The sequence below is a fragment of the Vipera ursinii genome, assembly GCF_947247035.1.
Source record: "Vipera ursinii genome assembly, chromosome: 1".
Lineage (NCBI taxonomy): Eukaryota > Metazoa > Chordata > Lepidosauria > Squamata > Viperidae > Vipera > Vipera ursinii.
In genome coordinates, this window is record NC_139512.1 from 103,625,521 (window position 1) to 103,638,112 (window position 12,592).

The following is a 12,592-nucleotide window of genomic DNA, read 5'->3' on the forward strand; positions in this document are numbered from 1 at the left end:
GAAGTGAAGAGGTAAATCATATAGATTATATTAAAGCTTGCTTTGTAAATGAAGGTGATGAAATTAAACTGAGAACAGTAAGAAACAAATGAAGAGCGGTATGCTTGGGAAAAGGTCCAAGGTTTGCAAAGATACAGAAAATTCTTTTTAAAACACTCAGAAAGATAAAATCCACTCAACACAGCCCAGTTATTACCACTCATGTTTTTTTACTTTAAAATGTAGATTAAGTGTTGGAAAAGTAAAATGAAATATAGGAAGAATGAAATGACCTGTTTGGCAGGATGGGCTGGCTTTCACCTAAAAGCGGAGCATTCCATTTGGTGGAAGAAAAGATGGCAAGTCAATCAATCCTGCATCTTCCATCTGTTTGCCTCCATTCCTAAGCTTTCTCTATGTCAGTATTATTAGAATAAATATCTCTCTGTCACAGGGCCCCCATCCATAGAAAATACCCATTTTCAATGCAGCTACCACCATTTGCAGGTTGTAGAATCTCTTCTGATTAAATTGCATGAAAAAAAAGATGTGTTCTCATCCCTCTCTTTTAAACAAGCCGCTGAATGCATTATTTAAACATACTGATTTGAATGCTTTCCAGAACTTTTATAAATAGAAGCAGGATTTATTGTCACTGAATTAGAACGTGTGTTGATGGACAATGCCAGTTTAAATTTGTGAATCATGTCTCATATGAAATACTGAAAAATTTCTAAGTTCAGCAATATACTTTTTCGGGGGGAGACCAAGCAATACTAAAACAACTGCTTAGTAAACTTTTTTTTTCTAGTAGGCTATCTATCTTACAGCATTTGTAGCAGATGTTATTGCTGTTGTAGAGATCAGTGTGAAATGATATATTTGTAAGTGCTAATAAAGGTGAATTGCTTTGGAGAAGAAGCTATTGGATGAAACACGTTGTGCTATTTCTAAATATTTACACATTTATCCAGCTCACAGTAAAAAAAACCACCAGGTTCTTTGGCACGGACTTATTAAGGCTGATATTTTGGGCACTTATTGAAAATCAAATTCTAACCCATAGGCCTATAATTTCAGTGTCAAGAGTATAAATTTAAAACTGTCATAAGGATGATAGCTAACGAATAAAATATAATGAGGTAATGCAAATGCAGTGTTATTCATTGAAAATATAGAAGGGTTGGGACATAATTTGCCAAACTAATCATACTGATGGGTTTGCATAGAATCAACTTAGAAACGGGCCTGTCATGGAATCATGGATGTATTATAGCCATAATTAAGGCAAATGTTTATTTGGGTCATTCTGAATTTAAATTCCTAATCTTTGCAGCCTTAATCTTGCAAATTGATGATAAATGAGGTCAGTTCATTAACATTAGTTGTCATGTACCAGAAAAGTGCTAGGACTAACCATATTTCTAAAGCAATTAAAAAGAGATTGTAGAAAAGGTAAATTCACACAATTAAGGGAATTCACACTACCAGGAAATTTGATTCTATCTACTATCATGTTGAGAAATATTTATTGAATGACAGTGGATGAGTGGTTATAGCTGTGTAAGGATCTTGATGGTGGTAATGACCCATTTTGCACCATAACATTTGGCTGCAAAATAGCTGACTATTGCTAGTTTGTCTCCTTATTTTCAAGCAAACGTAAGTGCATTTCATCTCCATGCATTCAGTGGCATTACCACATCACTGGGCATACACTCTTGCTCACCTTGGAAGCCAAAGCAATTTAAAAAGAGTCATTCTGATCTCAGCTAAAAAACATTGTCTGCCCTTGATCTAGCCTAATATTCCCTAATCTAGTGCCCTACATGCTGACCAAAGAAATTAAAAGAGTAAAGGCTCACACATCTTGAAGGACCCCTTACACCTTAAAACTTTCCAAAATCGACTTTTGTGGACTTCCGGTGGCGTCGCGGCGCCGAAGACAGCCTTCCCGGGCTGCCCGCGGCTCAGCTGTTTGTTTTTTCGCCCGTAACAGCGCCGAACAGCTGTTCGGGCGAAATTGAAGCCCCCTCCTCGGGAGAAGAGGAGGGGGTGAGGCCCCAGGTAGGGGTTGAGTTCTCCGAGGCCGCCTGAGCTTGGAGCTTGGGCGGCTGAAGGATTGAACTCCCCCGAAGCCTGGGTTGCTCCCAGCTGGCCGGCGTGTCTGCTCTGAACTTTTTGGAGCAGAGCCAGGCGTCTGCGAACCATCCCTGCCTGAAGAAAGGACTATGATTTAAAGGAGCAGGCAGAGCGATACAAGAGATAAAGGTGAAGAGGCTTATTTTATTATACTCTCTAACTACTTGAACTTTTTAAACTCTAAGTGAAAGTGCGTCATATTTGAGGATTAAAAGATGGCGGCGAAACCTCCCCCTAAAACTCTTCGGAGTGGTGGATCCTCGCCAGTGCAACAATCATCTTTACAGGCGTTGCACCCTTCTGAAGCGCTGACAGCGAAGGAGTTTCGAGATGCTGTGGATAAACTTTTGGACTCAATTAATCAATCAATGGCTGATAAATTTGCGCAGATGGAGGAGAAATTGGAGAAACTGGAGGAGAGAATGGAAGAGAGGATGGAACAGAAGCTCAGCGTGATGAAGGTAGACATTTTGTCTTCAGTGCATAAAGTGGCGGAATGTGTGGAAGAATTAGATGAAAAGATGGATGATTTGGCTCAAAGGAATGCTATATTAGAAGTTAAAGTAAGAGAGAATGAAAATGTAAGAGACAAACTGGAGAAGGACTTAAGCTTAGCCCAATTTTACCAGATGCAGTTTGCTGTCAGAATCAGAGGCTTAAAAGAGGATACTAAAGAAGATTTGAAGCAGCTGATCTCTGAGGCTTTTGAAGAAGTATTAAACCTGCCAGCATCTGAAATAAGAGCAGCTATGGATAAAGTGTTTCGGGTGAATTCATGGATTGCCAGACAGAGGAAGTTGCCTAGAGATGTGGTGGTTTATTTTGCAAAAAGAGAGATCAGAGATCAAATTATACAAGCTGCCTATGATGTTAAAGTGGTGATTGCTGAACAAGAAGTTTTGGTTTTAAAAGAAATTCCTCCAAGGATTTTAAGGGGAAGGAAGGATTATACATTCCTCGTGCATGAGCTCAAGCAAAGAGATATAAGGTTCAGATGGGAGATTCCTCAGGGGCTGATGGTGATGCATGAAGGTAAAAGGTACCGGTTGATTACTGTGAAGCAAGCGCGTGATTTCTACAATAATGTTCTAAAAGCAACCCCATTAACGCTCCTGGAAGCTGGAAAAGGATCTGGAGAAGAAGAACAACAAGAGGAGGAAACAGAGGAAAGTGGTGTGGGAGGAGATCAAGTTACAACTTCTTTGGATGATCCTAGAGAGCAAAGAGTGACGCGTGCTGCTTTAAAACGAGCAAAGAAAATAATAGAACAAGATCAGCAAAAGTCTTCAGTTTCTTCGCAACGTACATACAGTCAAGCTGTGGGAGGGGCACGGCCTAAAGAAGTTAGTCCTATCAAGGCTGTGGTCCAAGGGCTTCTGGATGATATGCATGGCAACTAAATTTTTAACTTGGAATGTTAATGGACTAAATTCACCGCAGAAGAGGAAGAAAGTTTTTCAATATTTAAAGCAATTTAAGATAGATGTTATATGTTTGCAAGAAACGCATATTAGAGTTTTGGATCAAAAGTATTTACTGAACTCGAGACTGGGTACGCATTTTGTTGCCTCTGCAGAGAATAAGAAAAATGGAGTAGTTGTTTATGTTAAAAGTGCCTTAACAGCAGATTTAATTGAAGCAGATAAGCATGGAAGATATGTTATGATTGAGCTGCTGTTAGAAGGTAAAAAGATGCTTCTAGTTGGACTATATGCACCTAACCAACAACAAGCTGATTTTTTTAGCTTACTTCATACAAAGCTTACCCAGTTGGATTATAAATCTTTTATTTTTATGGGAGATTGGAATGGTGTTCTGGATGTGCACTTGGATAAAGCTGGAGCTTTTAAGCGTATTCCAAGCCACGCCAGACTGCCTAAAACTTTTTTTGAATTGAAGGATGATCTCGAATTGCGAGATATCTGGCGGGAGAGGCACCTGCAGGAGAAGGATTATACTTTTTACTCTGACAGACACCAATCTTTCTCAAGGATTGATTTTATTTTGTTGACTAATGATTTCTTTTTGAGAACTAAAAAAGTGAAGATATGTGCAAGAACTATTTCAGACCACAGTCCAGTTTGGTTGGAGATTGATAAGGAGAAAAGAGACAGGCGCTCGTGGCGCGTAAATGAGAACTTGTTTAGAGATCAGAGAAATGTGGAAGAATGTAAACAGCGGATGAAGGATTTTTTTGAGATTAATATGAATAAGGGTACCTCTATGGATATGGTTTGGGATGCTAGTAAGGCCTATATGAGAGGTGTGTTGATATATATGAATAATAGACGTAGACGTGTAGTGGAAACCAGAAGGAAAGAACTGGAGAATGAAATAAAGGAAAAAGAAAGGGCTTTGATTTTGAATCCAGGGGACGTGAAGATTAAAGAGGCTATTAGGCTGTTAAGAGGACAATTTGATAAATTAATGGCAGACCAAGTGGCAACCAATCTGCGGTTTGCTAGGCATAATACTTTTTGCAACGCTAATAAACCAGGCAGATGGTTAGCCTATAGACTGAGGAAGAAACAAAGGGCCTCTAATATAGACAAGATTGAATATAAAGGAAGGGTCGTCTTTCAACAGAATCTTATTAAGGATGCTTTTGTGGATTTTTATTCGAAATTATATACCAAAGAGGAAATTGAGGTAAAAGACATTGATAAATATTTGGAGAATGCTAATATTCCGGTCCTTACGCAAGCACAAAGAGAGGGGATTAACCAATTGATCACAGAAGAAGAAATCCTTACAGCAATTAAGGATTTGAAGGCTGATAAGGCGCCCGGTACAGATGGCTTGTCTGCGGCTTTTTATAAAAATTTACAATTTGAGATGATAAAACCGTTAAAGGAACTGTTCCAGACAATTCAGAGGGGGGGAAAGGTGCCACCGTCTTGGAGAACAGCTTTTATCTCATTGATTCCGAAGGAAGATCAGGATGCTACTCAAGTTAAAAACTACAGACCGATTTCGCTTTTAAATACAGATTATAAGATATTTGCTAAGGTTTTGGCTAATAGACTGATGAGGGTTCTGCAACAGGTGATTCATGGGGATCAAACGGGGTTTATTAGTGGTAGGCAAATGAAAAATAATGTTAGACATATAGTTGATGTGTTAGAGTATTTGGAAAGGCACAACCAGATCTCTGCAGCACTAATTTTTTTAGATGCTGAAAAGGCTTTTGATCAATTGAATTGGCAATTTCTGTTGAGAATGTTAGATAAAATGGATTTTGGGGAAAATTTCTTACAGCCGATTAGGGCATTATATCAAAAGCAAACTGCCCGAATCATAGTTAACAATAGTCTGACGGCAGTATGTAATATTGAGAAGGGTACAAGGCAAGGATGTCCGTTATCGCCCTTGTTATTTGTATTAACTTTAGAGATATTATTGAACAAGATTCGGAATTCGGAAAAAATTAAGGGGATACAAGTTGGAGATCAGGACTATAGATTGAGAGCATTTGCAGATGATCTGGTTGTTACAGTGACCCAGCCAGAGAACTCTGTTGTGGACCTGATAGAGATAATAACACAATATGGGAAGGTTTCTGGATTTAAAGTAAACATACAGAAAACTAAAATTTTGGCTAGAAACATGACAGTTTCACAGAAGGCCTTCTTGGAAGGATTAACTGGATTTGAGATTGTTAAAAGGGTTAAATATTTGGGGGTAATTTTGTCGCCCTCGAATACAAAGCTATATAAAAATAATTATGAAAAATTGTGGGGGAAAATTCAAAAAGAATTGGAGAGTTGGCAAAAATTGCAATTGACTTTGTTGGGACGGATTGCAGCAGTGAAAATGAATGTCCTGCCCAAATTTTTATTTCTATTCCAAATGATACCGATTCTTAAGAAAGATTCTAATTTGGAGGAATGGCAGCGTGGTATCAATAAATTTGTGTGGGCAGGGAAAAAGCCACGAGTTAAACTTAAGATTATGCAGGATATTCGTGAGAGAGGTGGCCTTAAATTGCCTAATTTTAAATTATATTATGAAGCTGCTGCATTAGTAGGAATAAGTGATTGGATCAATTTGACGCAATCGAGGTTATTAAATCTTGAGGGCCATGATTTGTTGTTTGGCTGGCATGCATATTTGTTGTATGATAAGAAGGTAGGTACTGTGTTTAGGACGCATATTTTAAGACAGGCATTGCTGAGAGTTTGGAAGAAGTATAGACATAAGCTAAGTTGTAAGATACCATTGTGGGCAATTCCAAAACACGCAATAGAAAATATACATGCTGGTTTCAAACACGATGAGACTACCTACAAGGAAATTTTAAGTTTGGAAAGGAATGTTTGGTGCTTGAAATCATATAGCTTCTTGCGAGAAGAGAAGGTTGTTCAAACATGGTTTCAATATACTCAGTTACGGGCCAGGTGGAAAGAAGACCAGAAAATTGGATTTGCAACGATTGATGAAAATCTGATAAAGCAAATTAGAAATCAGGGACCTGCACACATTAAACGGATATATCTTGCATTGATAGAGATTGATTCAGAAACAGAGCTTGTTAAGGACTGTATGATAAAATGGGCCCAAAATATTCAGGAAGTTATTACAATGGACATGTGGGAGAAGATCTGGGTGAGGAATGTGAAATTTACTCAAGCTCAAAATTTAAGAGAGAATTTTTATAAGATGTTTTATAGATGGCATTTAGATCCTAAAAAGCTTGCAAGTATGTACCCGAATTATCAGCCTAAGTGTTGGAGGTGCGGGGTTGAAGATGCAACATATTTTCACATATGGTGGACATGTAAAAAGGTTAAGGCCTTTTGGATTAAAATCTGGTGGAATATACAGAAGATCTTTAAAAGGAGGATAAAGTTTTGTCCGCAATTTTTTTTGTTGGGAATAATTGTTGATGCTACAGTGGTGGACTCTAAGTTGATGCTGAATTTAGTCACGGCAGCAAGACTTTTGATAGGACAATATTGGAAGAAAGAGGAGCTGCCGACCATAGAAGAATGGACTTTAAAGGTTTCCGACCTGGCAGAGATGGCGAAGATATCGGCTTATTTGAAAGATCACTCGCAAGAACGTTATATTATGGAATGGAGAAAGTGGATTGAGTTTATCCAGAATAAGTATAGGGTTAAGAAGTTTTATCTAGCATTCGAATAAGTCTTCTTTCGTGTTTTTTCTTTTCTTTTCCTATTTTTTTTTATATATATTTAATAATGTTAAGTTTTGTTTGTTCTTATATAAGTTAGAGAGTGATGGATTTTAGAATTTATGGTTGTTAGTATATGGTTGCTTATGATTGCTTTTATATATATATACCTTGTATTTAGCTCTGGGAAGTCCGGGGGGGGGAGGGGGGTGGGGGGGAGGTAGGGGAGGGAAGAGGGAGGGGGGAAGGGGGGAGGTAAGGGGGGAGGGAAGAGGTAGGGGGGAGGTAGGGAGGGGAGGGTGGAGGGGGATGGGGGTTTTTAATGGAAAATTGTATTGTAAAACTTTTCAATAAAAAAAAAAAAAAAAAAACTTTCCAAAATCCTTCCTTCCTATATATGTATATAAATAAATGAATGATGCCAGGAACCGAGAATAAAGCAGCCTGTGCCCTGATACCACTATGGTTTTGGAAAATTACATTTGTTTGAACATGTATTAGTATATGCAGAGTAGAACGTACATTGTATATATGAGCGCATCTCTGTGTGTGAGAGAGAACTCATCTTCAGAACAACTAAGTACAAACACTAGTTCAGTGTACGCAGTGCTTTTTCTGTCATAGAACGCACTGGAACAGAGTTCTGGCACCTTTTTTCGATGAATTTTCCAAGTTTTAAAAGTAACTTTTGAAAATTTGACGTTTGGTTCATGTGGACTTGAATCACCCCGTCGAGCGTAGCAGGTCGGTGGCAAAATCATTAAAATGGTGCATGCGGGCTGCTTATGTGTCGAGTCCGATGCATGCGTACTTCATCTGCTGTGGTTGTGATGGCACTGCTCAGCTTGTGGCACTGCTCGGCTTGTGACTGGTTGTGTGGTTGCGCGCCGAGTGCTTACTGCAGGCAGCGATTGTTATGTTTCGTTACACAACTGGCATGTGTGTGACAGTGATTGACTCCCTGTGAAAGGTAAGTAATTATTTTAAAAAATCATTGGTGAATTGAAAATCTTTTTGTAATGTTTAGTGTAAAATTTACTATGAACATTTGCCTTAAATACAATAGATTAAATTTATGTTCAGAACTGAATATATACTTTTTAAAATAAAAGATTAACAAGATGCGAGTTTGGTCACCTTTTTTCTTACAAAAAAAAGCACTGAGTATATGTAAAAATCCTAAGCATAATCAGACAGATGGATGATGTTGATACTTTGCAGGAAGTAAATCTCTGTTCTTGGCATGGAGAAGTTCTCAGGCTAAACAGCTGATGACATGTGGAGAGGGCAAAGGTATGGTACATATTTGGGCAAGGAAGAAATGTAGTAAAACTTTCAGCTTTTAACTTTTTTAAAATACAGAATTTGCATAGCAGTTTTAAACTCCAGTTTTGTTTTTGTAAGGACCCGCCTCAGCTAATCACCCAAGAAAGCAGAACTCTTGAAACAGGCATTGTCTCAAAAGGAAACTTTTATTAGGGGGTTAGTGACAGTAGGGAAGTCAAGGCGAAAAATGGTATAGTTCAGGGGTAGGCAACCTCGGCTCTTTTATGACTCATGGACTTCAACTCCCAGAATTCTTGAGTCAGCTATGCTGACTCAGGAATTTTGGGAGTTGAAGTCCATGAGTCATAAAAGAGCCGAGGTTAAACCAGCAATATTCCTCCTTCCACCAGAGTCATAATGTTCATTTGAAATCCAGCCAATTCACAGGCGGTACGATGCGTGGGTACTTCTCCAGTTTAGTTTCTCTGATAAGGGAGACACATTCCTTTCTCAAGTGGACGGAGGCTGGAGAGGAAAAGTAGAAAGCCAGTTATCCCAGCAAAAGTAAATAGGCCCCTCCCCCCCAGTAGAATGGCAGATCCCAAAACAAAAGCACAAGAATATATATGCAGGATACACAATAAAGGATTTGGGGACCTGACATCCGAGGCTAAACAGCTGGTGACATATAGAGAGAGGGTGAAAGTATGGTAAAGTTCAAGATACTTTTGTTTTCCACGATGCTGCTGATCAGCAAGATTTCTGAACGAAAAGGGGAAGCAGGCTGTCTGGACCAAGGGGAATAATTTGGCACTGTTGTTTACTGCTATTCTTTGGGACTCTATGGCTACGGAATAGACCTGACAGGGCAAATAACTTAACATCCGCTTCTTGTTTCTTCTAGGTGAAGAGTGAAGGCCCTAAACTCGTGCCCTTTTTCAAAGCCACCTGTGTCTACTTTGTCCTCTGGCTGCCAACCTCCAGCCCTTCCTGGTTCAGTGCCCTGATCAAGTGTTTGCCAATCTTCTGCTTATGGGTCTTCCTGCTGGCACACGGGATCAGTTTCCTGACAGCCCATCACAATGCCTGTAGGATCTTTGCTGGTTTGATATTCTCTGCTCTGGGAGATGCTTTCCTCATCTGGCAAGAGCAAGGATTCTTTGTGCACGGTTAGTGGGTTTGCCTACTTTGAAAGACACAGTTCTTTCTTTGTGTCTTTCTTCTTCTGTTCTTTGACACAGAACCTTTGGGGAAAATGCCCAGTGCTGTTTTGATACCGGAAGTGGAACTTGTCTCTTCCTGTGTGAAGCTTTAGTATATATAACTAGAGATGTGGGGAGCAGTACCAAGAGACTGGGATGAGAAAATGTCATGTTGCTACATGGAAGGAAGAGACTGCCTGCTCTAACTTCTTTACTTTCACTCCAATTACCCTGATTTAAGTTGCAGAATGGGGAGAAAGTGGGTGCCATGTGGCTCATACAGGAACAGGAATAGATCTATTGGATAGTGAAGGATCTCTCCCCTGAAATGTTTTCTGTTGTCTGTTCCCCCCCCCTCTCTCCCTCTCCCTCTCCCTCTTCCCCTCCCCCCCCCTCTCTCTCTATCTATCAATCTATCTATCTATCTATCTATCTATCTATCTATCTATCTATCTATCTATCTATCTATATGTTTGCTAAGTATTTAGAATGCACTTGCTTAGGTCCCAGACACGGGACAAATCTTATTTCCTGTTTCAGCCGTGTAAGAGCAACGTTTTGACGGAATCCCATCCGTCATCCTCAGGCTGGTGGCTTCAGCTTCCTTCTTCTGGGAGAAGCATGTGGTAGTGACTGTTTGTTCCTCTTTTTTAAACTGCCAGAGGGTGTGTGTTCTGTGGGTGGAGGTGTGTTCTGATTGGGTGGGGGGTTAGGTGTGTTCTGATTGGGTGGGAGTGTGTTTTGAATGGGGTGTGTGTTCTGATTGGGTGGGGGTGTGTTTTGAGTGGATGGGCTGGTCTCAGCTGCCAGCCTTAGACCTGAGCTGGTGAGTTGTGCTGCTTTTGTTCGGCTTCGTGTTTGTGGTGGTGCCATGTTTTTATAGTGGGTGTCAGTTTGCTTATTGTGTGGTTTGTATGTATGTATGTTATGTATGTATGTATGTATGTATGTATGTATGTATGTATGTATGTTAAATGTTTGTTAAGCATTCAGAATACACTTGCTTAGTCCCAGACATGGGACAAATCTTATTTCCTGTTTCAGCCTAGCCCAAGGCCATCTACAGGCAGTAGCCACAGCAATGGCAGCTCATATTTGTGTAATTTTTTTTGGCTTGCTAACAAGGTCTCCCTTTATTCTTTGTTAGCAAGCCAAAATAAATAAATAAATTACACACACACACACAAACACACACACACACACACACATATATGTGTGTGTGTGTGTGTGTGTGTGTGTATTAAATGTTTGTTAAGCATTCAGAATAGCAAGCCAAAAAATTTACAAAATTACTACCGTTCTCTGACATCTGTTGTGATTATAAATTTGTTTCTTGGTTTATTAATTCAACACCTGCGCAGGAGTAATTTAGAAAAATTAGTTCAGGATACCAAGGGATAACAAAGACTATAGTGAAACTATGAATTTCATTCTATGACATACATACATGTGTGTGTGTGTGTGTGTGTGTGTGTATTAAATGTTTGTTAAGCATTCAGAATAGCAAGCCAAAAAATTTACACACACACACACACACACACATGTATGTATGTCATAGAATGAAATTCATAGTTTCACTATAGTCTTTGTTATCCCTTGGTATCCTGAACTAATTTTTCTAAATTACTCCTGCGCAGGTGTTGAATTAATAAACCAAGAAACAAATTTATAATCACAACAGATGTCAGAGAACGGTAGTAATTTTAGTTTGTCATTCATGCAGCCCAATTACCCTTAAAGAAATGAAGATGTGACTGTTTGTGACAGCTTTTCTGGCAGGAGACATCAACTGTTTTTCTAAGAGTTCCCGGTACAATGTCCTATAATATACGTTCACAAGTTTTGCCCCATCAATATATTTTGCAGATTTTTGTTGTGATCCAAGGTATCCTTTCAGTATTAGAATTAAGCCAATCATTTCATCTCCAAATAATGGGTTTTACCATTGTGCACTAGCAGTCTATAAGTGAGGACAGCTGGGTCTGTGTCAGGCTCTCCTTGGCTAGCCAGGCAGAACGGTTTTCCAAAGACACAAACTCTCGAACTGGAAGATTTATTGTAGAAAAGATGCGAAGACCTTACAATACAATTCTGCCAACTGCTGGTTATCAAACATAAGCTCTGTTTCTAGTAAAATCAAGATTCAGATTCTTGTACCTCTTTTTCCTACTCACATGATGCAAAGGGCTATAAGCCATTCTTCTTGGAGTGGGAGAGACAATCTCTATCTGTTTCTTGTTTTTTTAAAAAACAAGAACAGAGCAAAAGATAATAAATATAAGGTGTTTTCTTTTGACTGTGTGAGAACTGCTCTCTTAGTCTGAAATGGCATGGCCATTTTTACATTCTTTTTACTTACTGCAAAGGCAAAGGCAAAGCTGATATTTTCTCTTTCACATTTTTTTCATCCACAGTGGTGCAATCAAATATTTTCAAGAAAATATTGGACAGCCATTTGTCCAGAATGGTATAGAGATGCTTGCAATGGGCAGGAGATTAGACTAAAAGGCTTTCAAGGTCCCTGCCAGCCCTATGACTCTATGATTTAGGGAAGCCATATCTGGGTTACAAAAAATCCAATAGTTACTAAAAGGCAGCAAAGAATCACATTTTTTCTTTATCTCTTTATGCTATCTAGGGGTTATCTGGATTATTATTATTACTTTTAGTTAACATCTAGTAGTAGCTCCAGATAGCTTTTTAGGAAATATAAGGCTTGACCCCATGGTTAACAAAGTTAATGCAACATGGATGACTGAGTTTCAGGACACATAGTCAGTCTTTATTGTCCTGTTATGAAATTCCCTATATAGATTTATTTTTCAAAAATATGTTTGGTACTCTTGCAAACATTGATGTTGCCAAAAGT

At 39.0% G+C, this 12,592-nt stretch overlaps 2 protein-coding genes and 1 long non-coding RNA gene across 3 annotated transcripts in view; 1 reads left to right on the forward strand and 2 right to left on the reverse strand.

The window, feature by feature from the left end:
• LOC310631832 overlaps positions 1-2,014 on the reverse strand; it is a 29,243-nt gene extending 27,229 nt beyond the window's left edge. Inside the window, exon 1 of the long non-coding RNA XR_014490727.1 lies at positions 1,890-2,014. This is a non-coding gene — a long non-coding RNA (uncharacterized lncRNA). The remainder of the gene's footprint in view (positions 1-1,889) is intronic.
• The window catches only part of TMEM86A (transmembrane protein 86A), a 55,207-nt gene that overhangs the window by 26,574 nt on the left and 16,041 nt on the right, over positions 1-12,592 (forward strand). Inside the window, exon 2 of the mRNA XM_083348562.1 lies at positions 9,426-9,690. Within this exon, the coding sequence (XP_083204688.1) occupies positions 9,426-9,690 (265 nt within the window). The remainder of the gene's footprint in view (positions 1-9,425; positions 9,691-12,592) is intronic.
• IGSF22 (immunoglobulin superfamily member 22) overlaps positions 8,930-12,592 on the reverse strand; it is a 61,639-nt gene continuing 57,976 nt past the window's right edge. The window contains exon 22 of the mRNA XM_083348561.1: positions 8,930-9,046. The gene's annotated coding sequence lies outside the window, so the exon portion shown is untranslated. The remainder of the gene's footprint in view (positions 9,047-12,592) is intronic.